This window comes from Eurypyga helias, unplaced genomic scaffold (assembly GCF_000690775.1).
Source record: "Eurypyga helias isolate BGI_N326 unplaced genomic scaffold, ASM69077v1 scaffold17355, whole genome shotgun sequence".
Classification (NCBI taxonomy): domain Eukaryota; kingdom Metazoa; phylum Chordata; class Aves; order Eurypygiformes; family Eurypygidae; genus Eurypyga; species Eurypyga helias.
Genome location: NW_010252227.1, coordinates 43,029 through 57,230, shown reverse-complemented (window position 1 = coordinate 57,230; position 14,202 = coordinate 43,029). Strand labels below are relative to the sequence as shown.

General features: G+C 39.9%; 1 protein-coding gene across 1 annotated transcript in view; it reads left to right on the top strand.

Annotated features, from left to right (window-relative positions):
- Positions 1-74: 74 nt before the first annotated feature.
- PARN (poly(A)-specific ribonuclease) overlaps positions 75-14,202 on the top strand; it is a 56,289-nt gene continuing 42,161 nt past the window's right edge. Inside the window, exons 1-14 of the mRNA XM_010152301.1 lie at positions 75-150; positions 1,050-1,129; positions 2,746-2,813; positions 2,908-2,989; positions 3,743-3,803; positions 4,528-4,693; positions 4,906-4,971; positions 5,739-5,777; positions 7,662-7,704; positions 8,362-8,442; positions 10,494-10,550; positions 11,621-11,698; positions 12,648-12,691; positions 13,177-13,219. Of these exons, the coding sequence (XP_010150603.1) occupies positions 2,752-2,813; positions 2,908-2,989; positions 3,743-3,803; positions 4,528-4,693; positions 4,906-4,971; positions 5,739-5,777; positions 7,662-7,704; positions 8,362-8,442; positions 10,494-10,550; positions 11,621-11,698; positions 12,648-12,691; positions 13,177-13,219 (822 nt within the window). The 5' untranslated portion in view covers positions 75-150; positions 1,050-1,129; positions 2,746-2,751. The remainder of the gene's footprint in view (positions 151-1,049; positions 1,130-2,745; positions 2,814-2,907; positions 2,990-3,742; positions 3,804-4,527; positions 4,694-4,905; positions 4,972-5,738; positions 5,778-7,661; positions 7,705-8,361; positions 8,443-10,493; positions 10,551-11,620; positions 11,699-12,647; positions 12,692-13,176; positions 13,220-14,202) is intronic.

Below are 14,202 nucleotides of genomic sequence, written 5' to 3'. Positions count from 1 at the left end.
GGGCCGCCTCGGCCCGCCCGAGGGGCCGTGGGCCGCCGTAGGTTCAGCTGTGTTTTACCCCTTTACCCGCAGATTTTAAGGATAACCTGAACAAAGTGTATGAAGCCATTGAAGAGTCGGACTTCCTGGCCATTGATGGGGAGTTTTCAGGTACGGTCGCACCTGTTCAGGGATGGCGAGCTGTGGGCAATACCTCTGCGGGCTCCCGGGTGCCTGAGTTTGCTCGTGTAACTATCGCAGGGCTGGCGTGAACAGGCTGAAACTAAGGTTACCACAGGGTGATTAAACCCCTTGTTACGTGTGCAAGGTTTCGGGCAGATAACAATACCTGTCACACTCATGCTGCCTCTCCTTTGCACAGTAATCTTTGTACGTGTTAACTGATTTTCAGCTGCAGATCAGGAAAAAATACTCAAGATTTGGTATGAGTTGTGAAAGTAAGAGGTCGGGAAAAATAAGGGAGGCCCTGAAAGCGTTCAAACAGGGGAAGACAGCAGTAAGAACTTCTGTGTTAGGCCCTGAAAGCGTTCAAACAGGGGGAAGACAGCAGTAAGAACTTCTATGTGAAACCCCGAGGGTCTGTGCATGGAGACATGCCTTAGTGCTTTAGCTTGGGGATGTTCAGTCAACCGTGAAACATAAATGTGATCGTGATGAGGTTTTATTAGATGTGGTGCTTAGGGAATACGGTTGTGGCTGTTACGTATTGCTTAAAGTGACCAAGTTATTCAATAAATCTGTGGACAGCACTCTTCCCAGTTGTAGTTTGACTTGGATCCTTCCTTGTGTTGGAAAGACCCATCGATGTTACGTTACTGGTAGATCCTTTCATGTTACCATGAATATGAAGAGCAACAGAGCTTTTGCAACATTTTACTGCTAGAACACTACCATTAAACTGGGTGGCTTTTACACTAACATGCATATTTTTATGTGGTAGAAAATCTTTCTGAACTGAAATAATCTTAATGTGCTCTAAGTGGTGCTTTAACGTGCTGTGGCTGATTTTGGAAAACTTACCCAAAGCAAAATATGTTCTGCTTATTCAGGGATCAGCGATGGGCCTTCTGTTAGTGCATTAACCAATGGCTTTGACACTCCAGAAGAAAGGTATCAGAAACTTAAAAAGGTAAAGTGTTTACCTGGACTAAAATGAAAATGCTGGAAAAGAGGTTAGAATGCCTTAGTTCAGAATGGAGACAGTGTAAGGAAAATGACAGAAATCTGTAAAATTGCATGACACAGAGCAGGTGGGGATTGCTTGTTGCGTTGTCCTACAAACAGAAGGATTGCAGAGTGTTGTGTTAAACACGCAGGAGTCATGGTCAGGACAGACAGACATGATTCTTCACACAAGAATTAGTAGGTGTGTAGAATTTGTTGAAATGTTGAAAGTGTAGAAATTTATCAGTTCAGAGGGGAACTGGGTAAGAGAAATTCAGTGACAGAAAAACTCCATTGGGACTGGGTCTTTCCTAAGCTACCTCCCACCTCCAGCACGTGCTGTCTCTAACAGTTTAAATGGCCAGCTGCCACCACCACCTCTGCCCTCCTGCAGCGTGCACACACACCAAAAAAGGGTGCTGGAGGGTGTGGAAAGAGTTTTGAAAAATAGAGGAATGACCACAGGAGACAACATGCTGTGTGTGAGGGTCAGAAGGTCAAAACTGATGTTTTGGGTTGTGGGTTTGGTGGTTGGGTTGGTTGGTTTGTTTTTTCCTGATAAAGAGAAAGGGATCAAGAGAGAAATGCTGAGCATCTCAGCACATGCTGTTTCCTGAAGTGTCCAAGGAGTCAATAAACACTATTTACTAATACTCTGTTAAGAGGCATTGCAGGATGAGGGAATTACTGGTTAGTGCTCCTACTGAGAAACTAGGAAAACTGGCAAAAACTGGGGAGGAGGGCTGTAGCAAAAAAAAAAAAAAAAAAATCAAAAACCAAACCACAAATGCCACCCAGGAGCAAAACCCAAAAACCCCACACACTAAAGGGGACAATCAAAGTAGAGACCAGTCTCTGAAGAGCAGCCGAGAAGGCAGAGGATGCCCTGTGCTGTTTGGCCTTGAGGGCCTGGGGGTAGCTGACAGGTCAGGCTCTGCAGGCACAGTCAGCCTGTCACTCATTGTAGGAGGTCTGGTGTAGCAGAAGCCAGACCCAAATCCTTTGCAGTCATCTTCCTAAAACCTAACTTCTACCAGCTAAGAAATTTAACTTGCTTGTTGATATTTTTAATCTTTATACTCGAAGAGGACTCATTTTCTGTGTCTTGTTGCCACTCGTTATTTTCACCCTGTGACAGAATGAAATAATCCTGTGCCGCCTTTGTGTTTAGAATGGGTGTTTGGCCCTCAGGAGGAACGAATCTTTCAGTGATCCATACAGCCAGTGTCCCTCAAGCCCGCTCCCACATGGTGGGGAATGTAACTGAGCCTTGAGGAGGAGGCTGACAGCTGCTTTAGGTGCAGCATTTCTTGTGTGTGAGCAGCGGGTGGGGAGAGGTGGGAATTCCCTCAGTTCTGGTCTGTTTAGGGAAGGAAAGGGCATACTAGGGATCATCTTTGGGCAATAGACTATTTAATGGTGATGAAAACTAGTTGAAAAACTCTGATTTATTTACTTCAAAATTGCTAACAGGACAAATACTGGTTAAGAAGAATCTGATTTGCTTAATTTTGAAATGGAGAGAAATCTTTAAATGCGCACGATTTTTGTTCTCATGCAAAGTTTTCCTTTTCTTTCCAGCATTCCATGGATTTTTTGCTCTTTCAGTTTGGCCTTTGCACTTTTAAATATGATCACACAGAAGAAAAGTATGTTATTCTCTTATTCTTTATTTTCTTAATTGAGGAATTTATGAAGTAATATTGCTAAGCTGTATTGACATGCAACTCATCTTTTTCACAGGTATATAATGAAGTCATTTAATTTCTATATTTTCCCAAAACCCTTTAATAGGAGCTCACCAGATGTCAAGTTTGTCTGTCAGGTTGGTAGAAAAATAAGTTTGATTTTTTTTTTTTTTTTTGGTTAAGATATACGTGCAGCAAACTTCTAAAAAAATATTTCCAGGAGAGCTCTGCATCATTGTAGAGGGAAAAGTAGTTGGTTCTTTTAACAGCTTGAAAGGCAGAAAAACATGTTTTTTGCAGTTTGTTTGGTTTGTTGGTGTTTTTTTTTCCTTATAGAAGTAATAAGTGTCAGTTAAGAGCAATCCCTAAAAATGAGCTTTAAGGGAATATCTTTGACTTCAGTTTTTAAATCTTGTTACACATGACATTGTGTGGTTTCTGGAACTGGAGATAATATTCCAAACATGGAAGATGATTCTCTCTTTTTTTTTCCCTTTTCTTGTCTGACTTCCTGCTCCCTTGCTTTTTATGTTTGAGCCTTTATTCTCATCTGCTTATCTCGCTTTCAGTGGTTCCCAGGCTATTGCCAGCATTTTTCTGGTCTCAGATTTGTTCTCCAGAACCACACTTTGCTTTCTTTAGTTTCTTCTTTCCACGTAGCTTGTTCTTTCATCTTTATCGTTAGTGTGTTTATAGTTCTTGAACGTTATGGACGTTGAAAATAAATAAGAAAAGTAGCGTAGCTGAAACTCTGTGGCTTCTTTAGGGTCACAAACTTGGTTGTTCTTGACTTTGGACTTAGTATAATTTCTTTAAAAGTGCAAAAATAACTGGTCTTTTTATGCCACAGAGCCTCTTGGCAATTCTAAAGCTGTTTTCTTTTGTTGCAGAGTTCAAGTATAGATTTTTTAGCAAACCAAGGATTTGATTTTAATAAAGTTTTTCGCAATGGTGAGTTGGTTTGTGTTTGTTTATTTGCTTTTTTTTTTAACTTTATTTCAATGTCTGCAAAATTTATGATGACATCTTTCTTCATTGTCTGCAGAAAGATAAAGGCAGCCATTCATGATACTCTCTTAACACATGATGAAGTTCTTAGAATTATTCTTATCTGGTCTACAGTTGTGCTGATAGCTACTCCCTTTCCAAAAATTCACTGTATAGGTTCAACAGAACAGAATTCCTGTTTAGATAGGTGCTTGGTGGTTTATTTTTCTTTGGTGGCTAAACACAGAGTAACAAATGACGTAGTTGTGTAATGGATCAGTAGTAGCATTTTAGGCAAGGTGTCAGTGCATTGTAATAGGTGATGCTGCAGTCTGTTACTACAGTGATGCAGACAGCAAGGAAGAGGAGTGCTAAGTATTTTTGTGATTGTGATCTGCAGCTCTGCAGTCCTCAGGCTCATGCCTTGTGCAGATGAGGCATATAGTTCCTGAGAGTCCAGTGGTACCATCTAATCTGGCATGTGCTAGAAGAAAGCTGGTGTAGACCAGGAATGGGGTCTAGAACAGATGACTGAAAGGGAAGGGTATGTTTTGAGCCTTCATGGGTGTAACGCTAGCAAATGCCTGGTTAGTAATGTCTTTGTTAAATTGTAACATCCCTAATTTGTCTCTAATTATGATGAGCTTTTAAGTGTGTGTATGTGTGTGTCCCCATTCTCCCCTCCCAGGAATTCCATATTTAAATCAGGAAGAAGAAAGACAGCTAAGGGAACAGTATGATGAAAAACGTTCCCAGGCCAACGGGGCAGGATCTCTATCATACATTTCTCCTAATGCCACAAAGTGTCCTGTAACAATCCCTGAAGATCAGAAAAAATACATTGAGAAAGTAGTGTAAGTAAAGTTGTTTCATATCCTCTGTTGTTGTTGAAACTAAAACACAAACAGTAGTGACGTGTTCGTATGTCGAAGCTATTTTTAGTAATGCGCTAGTTTGGAATGGTTCTCTTTTTGTTATGAAGTGTTTTCTTGTCTTTTGGAGAGAGCTGTAAACATCACAAAAAGAAAACAGTAGATATAGAAGTAAACAATCTGTTTTTTTCCAGGGAACAGATAGAAGACTTACTAAAGAATGAAGAGAACGAAAGTTTGGAACTGGAGCCATGTACAGGGTCAGTTTCTGAAATTATGTGTCTTCTAAAAAAATTACTTATTTTGGCCATGTAGAATTAGAGGAGTGACGAGGAAGAAGAATGTCTTTATGTGGGTTAACTATAGCAAGATCTGCATTTGACTGATCTCTGAAGGCTGAGAAAAGGTGGTAATGTATATGGATGTCACACTCTTTACACACACTCTGGCTTTATGAGCTAGGGACAAGGTATTTAAGCGTAGCCAGGAAGTGTCTTGCATACGTGAGCCTCCTTTTGCTGTTGCCAAAGTGCTCCGTAAGCCTTGGATGTGCATTTTATAAACAAATTTCACAAATCTGTTGAGCTGTCAGTTATTCAGCGTTGGCACTGTTTATTTAAACTGGTTTTAGTGAGTCTCCTTCCCAAAGTCTCTTTAGAGTTTGGATGCTGGGAGGGTATGGTTATTTGAGAAAAAACAAACGTTGAATTTAGGAATGCGAGAACAATGTGAAGCTGGGGGTAAGGTAACATCACTGTACCTATGTTCGGTAATCAAACCATGGAATGTTTGCTTATGAGAAGGTCTGTGGGTAACTGTACAAAGTGGTATACAGGCCGTTGCAGCTTGGTAGCTGAGCGTCGGGATTCAGTAAAACCCTTCCAAGGCTGTAGGTTCTAGGAGCAGTGACTTTCACTGTAAAAATCTTTCTACAAATGAACATGGAGCTAGCTTTAACTGAACCTTACTACTTTGAAATACTTTTTGAAGAGGAGCATTAGTAACACAATTGTCTTTTGATTTTTAGATTTCAGAGGAAATTAATTTATCAGACCTTGAGCTGGAAGTAAGTTACTGGTAATACTGCCCTACTGTATATTTTTCGTATTTCTGATAATCAATCTGGGTAAGATCTGATCTAGTTAACCTCAGAGGTGATTCATTTAGACCTTTTTTCCCTGTTAAGAGAAAACTCTCATAACATTCTGAAGATAAATTGCATTAAATGGTTTGTGACGATTCATTTGAATACTGTAAAGCTTAGTATTTATTTTATCCTTCCTACTTAAAATCTGTGACTAGAACAGCACAGCCTGGAGTTACGTAACAAGTGCAACTTGACAGTTTTTTAGTGAACAAAAAGTGCATGTGCTTATACAGACTGTGGGCTTTAATTGGACACCTACTAGCTCTGTAGTAGGCACTGCTATGTTTATAGTTTTCTGTTAGATGCCAAATATGGGCATTTCTGCGACTTAAAAATCCTAATTCTAGTAGTAATTCTCCTTTCTTGGCTTACTTTATTCGTCATCTTTGCCTAAATATATCCATTAAGGTCTTAGGAGGAACTGTAAAGCTGTTGGGAAGAGGTTTTCATTGTTCCGACTGCTCTAGTAGCATGTGGAAAACACAGCGGACAGCTTGCTTTGTGCGTTTAGTTGATTTAGTGGTGCATCAGTATCTGGCACTCTGTTACACTGGAAGTGGATAAAATAAAGCTTTTCTATAAAGTGCAATCTCAAGAAGTGAGTTTAAGAACTAATCGGAAGGTGTTTTGAGGAATATTTCTGTGTGAATTTTTTAGTGTATTGATAGAATACGGCTCCAGGTAGCACACAGTTATGTTTGATGATTCTTGCATCTTCTCACATTGGGTGGAGGGGTGTGTTCATGAACTGTATGTTTCTTAACGTTCAGCTGTGCAGCTTTGTGTCTGTACAGCTGTGCGTGTGTATTGGCGGGAGAAAGCGGAGTTGTGAAGGTAGCGTGGAGATAATTAAGGCAGGAAACAGCAAGGTTATTGTTTGCCCTTGTGTCCCGAACTCTTCACAGCTCACTTTCTCTCGGAATGTTCTGTTGTGCAACAGTCTTTTGATGCATCCAATGTCTCTGACATGAAAGAGCTTGAAACTGAGCTCTGTGTTCAGATTTGTGTGCAAAGGTGGGGTGGAGAGGCAATAGTACTGTAGTATGTGTTCTCTTAATACTAGTTTTAGTAGTAGCCAGAGAATGAAGGGAACATGCTGGTTCTGCAGTGGTTGTATAATTGTGGTTAGTTTATTGTAATGGGAAGATCAGAGTAATATCTACTTGTTAAGGAGTAAACAACAGTATTCCCTGACCTTGGTATGGGTTGGATACTCTGTGGCTCCATGCATAGCAGTGCTTTGGTAATGAAGAGTGATTGCGGTGGAGTGGTGCAATCCTGTAGCAGATGTAACACCGTTCATATTAACATTTCCTATTAGAGTTTACTGTTAGCAGGAAGTTCAGGGTTGTTTATAAATCTGAGAATAAGTGACAAAGGCATTCAGTCACCAAAGAAGCTATGTTGTGGCTGCAAGTAAATGAGAGCTTTCTCACCAGTATTTTGGTTTTGGATTTCTTGAAAGCAGAGGCTCTAGATTGTGATGACATATCTAGATGATATTTACTTAATATTACTAAAATAAGAAGTTATAGGTTCTGCAGCAATAGGGTGGGAAATTGCATTTGAAAATACGTTTTAGTGCTAGTTACTGTTAAATAATGTAAGGAGGCCACTTTATCTAGCCTATTACTCCAAATTTTCCATTATTTTGTATTAAAAAGGAACTTTTAATAGTTCTTTTGCACTTAAGACCTACAGTAATCATAAATCACAAAATTACTGAATTGCTGCTGTGGTTTCAATATGCTAAATGCCAAATTAATAACTACTTACATTTACTTTTCATTTGTTTTGATATAGGTATCCAAAGGGTATCCATGTTGAAACTCTGGAGTCAGATAAGGTAACTAGTCATGTTACTACCTGTAACATTTGTTCTGTTAAAACTGTATTTCTCAACCTTGCCAACTCTTTTAACTTTTAGATCTAGTTGAGCTATGTTATGCAAAATGCGGAACATTTAAAATGAAATACAGTGAGCTAGCTTCTAAAATTTGAAGTCTGACCAACACAGGAAATGTAGGCAGGTATTTGTGTGGCTTAATATTATTATTGTTTTTAAAAGGCTATTAAAAGTTTTTTAAGATGTAGTGGATCTGACATTCAGTATTGGTGAAAAGTAAGTCTATTGGTAGAAACTAGGTCTTCATCTCAGTGGAAAAGGAGTAGCATCACGTGCTGTGTGCTCACCTCCCAGCAAAACTCTGTTTGAAAAGATACTTGAAATCCACTATTTACAAGGAAACGCTAAAAAACATTTCCTTGGAAGTAAAAAGTGATTTAGTCGGGTAGGTTTGGTGGATGAATCTAATGCAGCTTTCTAAAGTAGGCTTTTGGGTGTAGGTGATAAAGTGGTGCTTACAATAGAAAACAGTCCTGTTGCCACATAACTGCTGCTGAGGTGTGACAGTTTTCTTCATGATGTAAGTGTACAGAAACTTGCAGTGGTCTTAAATATGAACTTCTCAGTCATTCCTCAGACTATACATTTTTATTTCAGAAGGAGAGATACATTGTTATTAGTAAGGTAAATGAAGAGGAACGAAAAAGAAGAGAACAGCAGAAACAAGCAAAAGAACAGGTAAGTACTTGCCGTTTCATTAGTTCATGTGAAAGAGGGAGGGGGAGAATGTATGACTTCAGTCAGCTCTGCAGAGTTGTATGATAGCGTTTGGTAGTATTTCCCTTTTTTTGGCTGTGGCTGTTGTCTGATCCTTCAAATCCTACCAGGTAACTTAGGCTTTGCAATAGAGCCAGAAAGGTTGCAAGACACTCTATAATTACTCATTCTTTACAATTTTTTAGAATACTCAACCAATATTCTGAGGCAGTGAATTCCTCCTTATATGAATCTGCTCTGTCATAGAAGCATGATCTAGTAATAGGAAACATCAGTTGATTGCATTTACTAATGCTGTATAACAATAGTTGTTGCAAAAAATCTTGCAGAGGTTCTCAAGCAAGGTTTCACATTATTTGCATTCACAGTCTGGCTTTGGGGTACCTTGGAGTAGTCCTCCGTTACAAAATTTGCTTGCTCTTAGTTGTCTGAGCTAAAATGTCCTGTTGCATTAATGTCATCTGACTGTTCTTGATAGAGACGTGCTGCACACGACTACTGTAGTGACAAGGTGACTGGAAGGCCATGTCTGGTGTATACAGGCACATTCATCATTCTTAGGGGACTTGATATTTTTGCGTACTGAGTCTCGAATTGTGGGATTTCTCGATCGCACACTTGTGGTTTGTGCCTGCATGTTTCAAGATAAACTCAGTTTGAGCGGAGCAGATAACACTTGCATGCAGAATGCCTCTTAAGAAGGAAATGGATATCAAACAGAGGCCTCAACTAATGTGACGTCTCTTCTTCCAAAAGGCAAGTTAGGGACAATGTACTGCTCCAGTAGATGTTTCTGAAGCAGTCTTTGTAGGTGTATTCCTCTGACTAGTGGCATTCAGAGCTGAATGAAAATAACAGTGTTTTTATTGAATTTCACTTCTGGTTGAACGAAGACAGATAATGCAAGGCAGAAATTACTTCCTTGGAGGTGAAAAAGAAAAATGTGTTGTGAAAAAATTTCTTTAAGTGAAGCTAAAATAGATGCTGTAGTCAGATCCCCCGAACTGGTCCAAGTCAGTTTGAAATGTGCGACTCAACATTATATAATATTGTAGTTGTATAATAGTTCTTTTTTTAATGTATAAATAGTGAAGAATGCTTCTTCCCCAGCCTCATGTTAGCATAAAAATACAGTCTGATTTAATAGAAATAACAGTGGGGATTCAACCTGTGGCATCTTTTAACAGTGAATGTGAAAAACATGGCTGAAGATCTGTAGCTTAATTTTGGTACCTTCCTGAGCTGTTTGCAGTCTAATAGCTGCTGAGCACAGGTGAAGATGGGGTGTTGGCAGTGCAGTGACTACAGTTGCGTTGGGCTGGTCGGGGTGAAGTTAACTCTCTCGTAGCAGCCCCTGTGTTGCTGTGCTTTGCGTCAGCGGCCAGGGCAGTGTTGGCACCATGCGAGCACTTTGGCTGCGGCTGAACAGTGCTCGCACGCTGTCAGGGCTTGCTTTCTCTCGGCCACCCTTCCCCAAAAGCAAGTAGGCTGGGGGGGTGGGCAAGGGCTTGGGAGGTTGTGGTGTTTATCTTCCCAAGCAACCTTTAAGCAGGCTGAGGCCCTGCTTCCCAGGGAGAGGCTGGACATCTGCCTGCTGTTGGGAAGTGGTGAATGAATTCCTCTTTTTCCTTTGCTTGTGAAAGCACCTTTTGCTTACTAAGCTGTTGTTATATTGATCCGTGAGTCTTTCTGCCTTCCTTTGAATTACCTTTTTTTCTTTTTTTTCCTATCCCCTGGAAAAGGCAGAGTGGGTGTTTGACTTCTGGGCCACCACAGTTGGTTGTGACATACATCTCCAGTTCACTGCAAAGCAGGATGTGTAAAACTGAAATTCTGTCAGCAGCATCCTGCTTTGACCACATGTATCTTCCTAACATTGACATTTCCTCCTGGTTTCTTCTTGGTTTTATCTGAGAAAGCTTGAGCCAAACTGGTGTGTCTGCCCGTTCACAGGTACAGTTTTGACAATAGTTGTATTTACGTTTCACTGACATCAGAATCTTTGCTTCCAGGAAGAATTGAATGATGCTGTGGGATTTTCCAGAGTCATTCATGCCATTGCTAATTCTGTAAGTTAACATGATTTTTAATTGGCCTTTGACTGTAAGAAAAAAATAATTTATTCAACGAAAGAATTCTTTTGCGGTTACATTTTTACATTGTGAAAGATGAGATGAAATACAGGTTAAAGTGGCTTCTCTCTGGTGTGGGGTTTTTTTTGGATGTGGCTTCTTGTTTTACAGTGCTTGAGTATGATAGGTTAAGTAAGCTCTTAAGCTAATGACACGAACAAGCTCATTGTCTTTAAGAGTCAACAGTACCAATTTCTTAGGGCTCTTAACAAGATTATCTTAAGTAACTAAGCTTTGAGGGATTTTTTTTCTGTCCTGAAAAGATTGTTTGGGTTTTGTTGTTTGTTTGGTGTTTTTTTTTCCTGGCAGTTAAAGGATTAATCAGAGAAGGTCAGTTGTTTCTCTTCTACTTACATAGTTAAAAAAGGTTATAGTTTTACATCTGTCCCTTGCAGCTCAATTATCTTCATGTACTTTTTACAACCTGCTGTGTAGGGGGGAAAAAACCCCAAATGTATGCGTGTTGTTTTCTGCAATGGGGGGTGCAGGGAGGCAGAAGAGGTTGTTGTGTCAAATGAATCAACGTTAACATTTAAAAGATTTCTTGTACTTTTTTCAAGAAGGAACTTGCTTGTACAACATCTGGCATGAAAGGTTCTGCACTTTGAGAAGCCAGAGCATGCCCTATCGACTTATCACATATTACAACCCTAAAGAATAGATTGTGACTTGTTGTAAATTAGAAGGTAGTGGACTGAGAAATCACTTGACTTCGTGTTAAATAGATTCCATTTGGAACCCAAGTTGTAAGCAGCTGTTGTAGTGCATCTTCTCAACATTTCCAGCAGCTGCTGAGGGCTGTGGTATGTGGTTAGGAGTAGAGGAAAAAGGTGTGGCTGGTCTGAGAGAATGGAGAAGCCTGTGAGGCAGGCAGAGGGCAAATGGGGAGGTTTGCTTTGTCTTTGTCCCAGCTGCCTTTGCCTAGCATGTGGGATAGGTGCTTTTCCATACTGCCCTTGCCATGCCATGTTTGGCAGTGTAAGTAACGTGTGATGTTCTTTTCACAGGGCAAACTTGTTATTGGGCACAATATGCTACTGGACGTCATGCATACCATACACCAGTTCTATTGTCCCCTGCCTGATGTAAGTGATCTTCTGAGTGCCCAGGTCGTGAAACAAACGCCTTAACCTATTTGTCCTTAGTCCTCTCTCCCAACCCTCTTGTGAATGAAACCTTTGCAAAGAACAACAGACAAGTATTTTAAAATAACGTTTGTTAATTCTGGGGTGTTTTCCTCCCTGTAGGTTACAAAGTAGGAATAAGTGTTTTCGTACAATATAGTACAGTTAATAGAATGATAAGAAACCTTGTGGCAGGAAGGTGTTGGTTGAGGTGAAGAGGTGGAATGCCCAAATAATCGGAGAGAGCATACTTTCCTGCCTGCAGCAGGGCAGTCTAACAGTTCATGACAGCAGTGGTCTAAGTTAAACTACACAGTGTATTGGCACTGAGACCGTTGTCTGAAGAAGCCGAAGGTCTCATTGGAAGCATGGCCTGCATGGTGGTTATATTACGTGCAGTCCTCAAGGCCTTGTGGGTGTTACGGAAAAGACTTGATTATCAGATGGGAGAAAGAAGTTTGGGGCCTGCTTGGGTGGTGTTGGAACATAAGCAGTTGTCGGTTGTTCCTGTAATTTGGTGCTTGGAAGAACAAAACCTGTAGGCTGTCCACCTGGAGTGACTGCATGTATTCCATTGACATGTTAAAAGCTGGGAACATTTAAGTGGAACTGGTAGCACAGCTGGATTTAGAGGTACTCTAGGTTATGTAATAGGATAGTGCATTGGAGGTGACAGAACAATTCTCTAGCGAATCACAGACAAATAAGAAATAATTAGTCATAGTTCTGTGTAATTGCAGGTGGTATTCACGGTAATGCTGACAAACACACCTCTTACGAGGTGAGAATTCAGTCACTGTATCTCAGTTTTAGAAGCTGATTGGATAATTGTAGCTACTGCTATCTATCATCCTGAGACTGAACAGTAAACTTACTTGGATTTTTATCTTCTGGTTTAATGTTAAATTAGGACCTAAGTGAGTTCAAGGAAGTAACATCATGTGTCTTTCCCCGGTAAGTTCTTAGTTCAAACTTGCAACTGTTTTAGTATTGTTTTAGCAAGCTGTTATTGTTTGTCCTAGCCCTATAACCTAGCTGTTACTGGAAATAAAATTGGGAAAAAGTTAGATAAATGCAGTTTTTAAAGTATTCTGTAGCATCTTTTCAGAAGAACAGTGCTGCTATTCTACTTTTTGGCAAAAGATGCGGCTTTGCTCCCCCCTTGGTTTTGGCATGATGTTTGGTGTTTTGAGTCTGTGCTACATTGGGAGCAAGATTTATTTACTACTTATTGTTCGCATCTCTTGCTATTGCTTAGTTGCTGTCCTTTTCTATGCTGAACAAAGCCAGGGGGTGTTTTGGCTGCTCTAAGATCTGAGAGTGATTTTTCAGTGGGGTGAAACTGCTGTTTCCTAGCTAATACACAAAAACATTTCTGAGGATTTGTCAAAATGAACATTATTTCCTTTCAGATTACTTAGCTCTTACTTTTTTCCTAGGCTATTGGATACTAAACTGATGGCAAGTACACAGCCTTTTAAGGTAAATTAATATAATATTGCATAATGAAGATGCAAGTTTGCATTAAGTGTGTATTGGAACAAATGATCTGTTTTTTTAGAGAAAAATATCGAAGTGTTTTCTGTAATGCTCCTTTTTTGTAAAAGCAAGATTTTTCTTAACCCCTTACCTATATTTACAAAACTTTTAGAATACATATTTTTACTTTCCTACAAGTGACCCTTGTTTGTTGGCAGTTTTAGGGTAACTTAGCAGCTTGGAATTCCAAAATATGTACATTTTTTACTACTTAAAATATGATTAGCAGATTTTTTTGTCTTGTGAATTAGCACTGGAGTGCGTGTCCCCTCAGGAGGGAAAAAAGAAAAGTGACATTTGGGAACAAACAGCACCTGGAAGCTGCTTGTACCCTCAAAGCTTTAGAATATTGTGAATGGTGATGTAGATCTGTCTAGAAAAAGGTGCTTGAACATCGTCACTAGTTTCTGTTGTGGCCTGCTGTTCAGTGGGTAGTCAGCTGGAGGAAAAAAGTGAAGTTTCTCTTAAAACCTCTTGCAGCATGAGTGTTATTCTTCCAAGGAAGTATTGAGACCAGTGATCATACTGTCTTGCTTTCCAGTGAGCCTTTGGAATGAATTCATTAAAAAACATCCTGATGAAGCAGCATCTATCTTTCTGCATTCCGCTCTGACTTTAGAGCGTTGCATAACAGGGAATCTCATTTAAATGTACTTAGTCGATATTTTAAGGTTTGTCTTGCATACTACCATAGTAAGAATAGCGACTTTTGTATTCTGAAAACTTATAATCGTGCACAAGTTTTATGTTTGGTGCAGTTATGCTGAGATTTGTAATTTTTAGAGTAGATGCATGGGTTTTGGGCTCTTGTTATCAGATGGTGGGTTTGGATGCCAGCATAATGCACCATATGAGCTTGTTCACTGTACTGAGTTGTTGCTAACTCTTCAGACTGCAGGCTGGATAAGAACTGTAAAGGGCCGTCT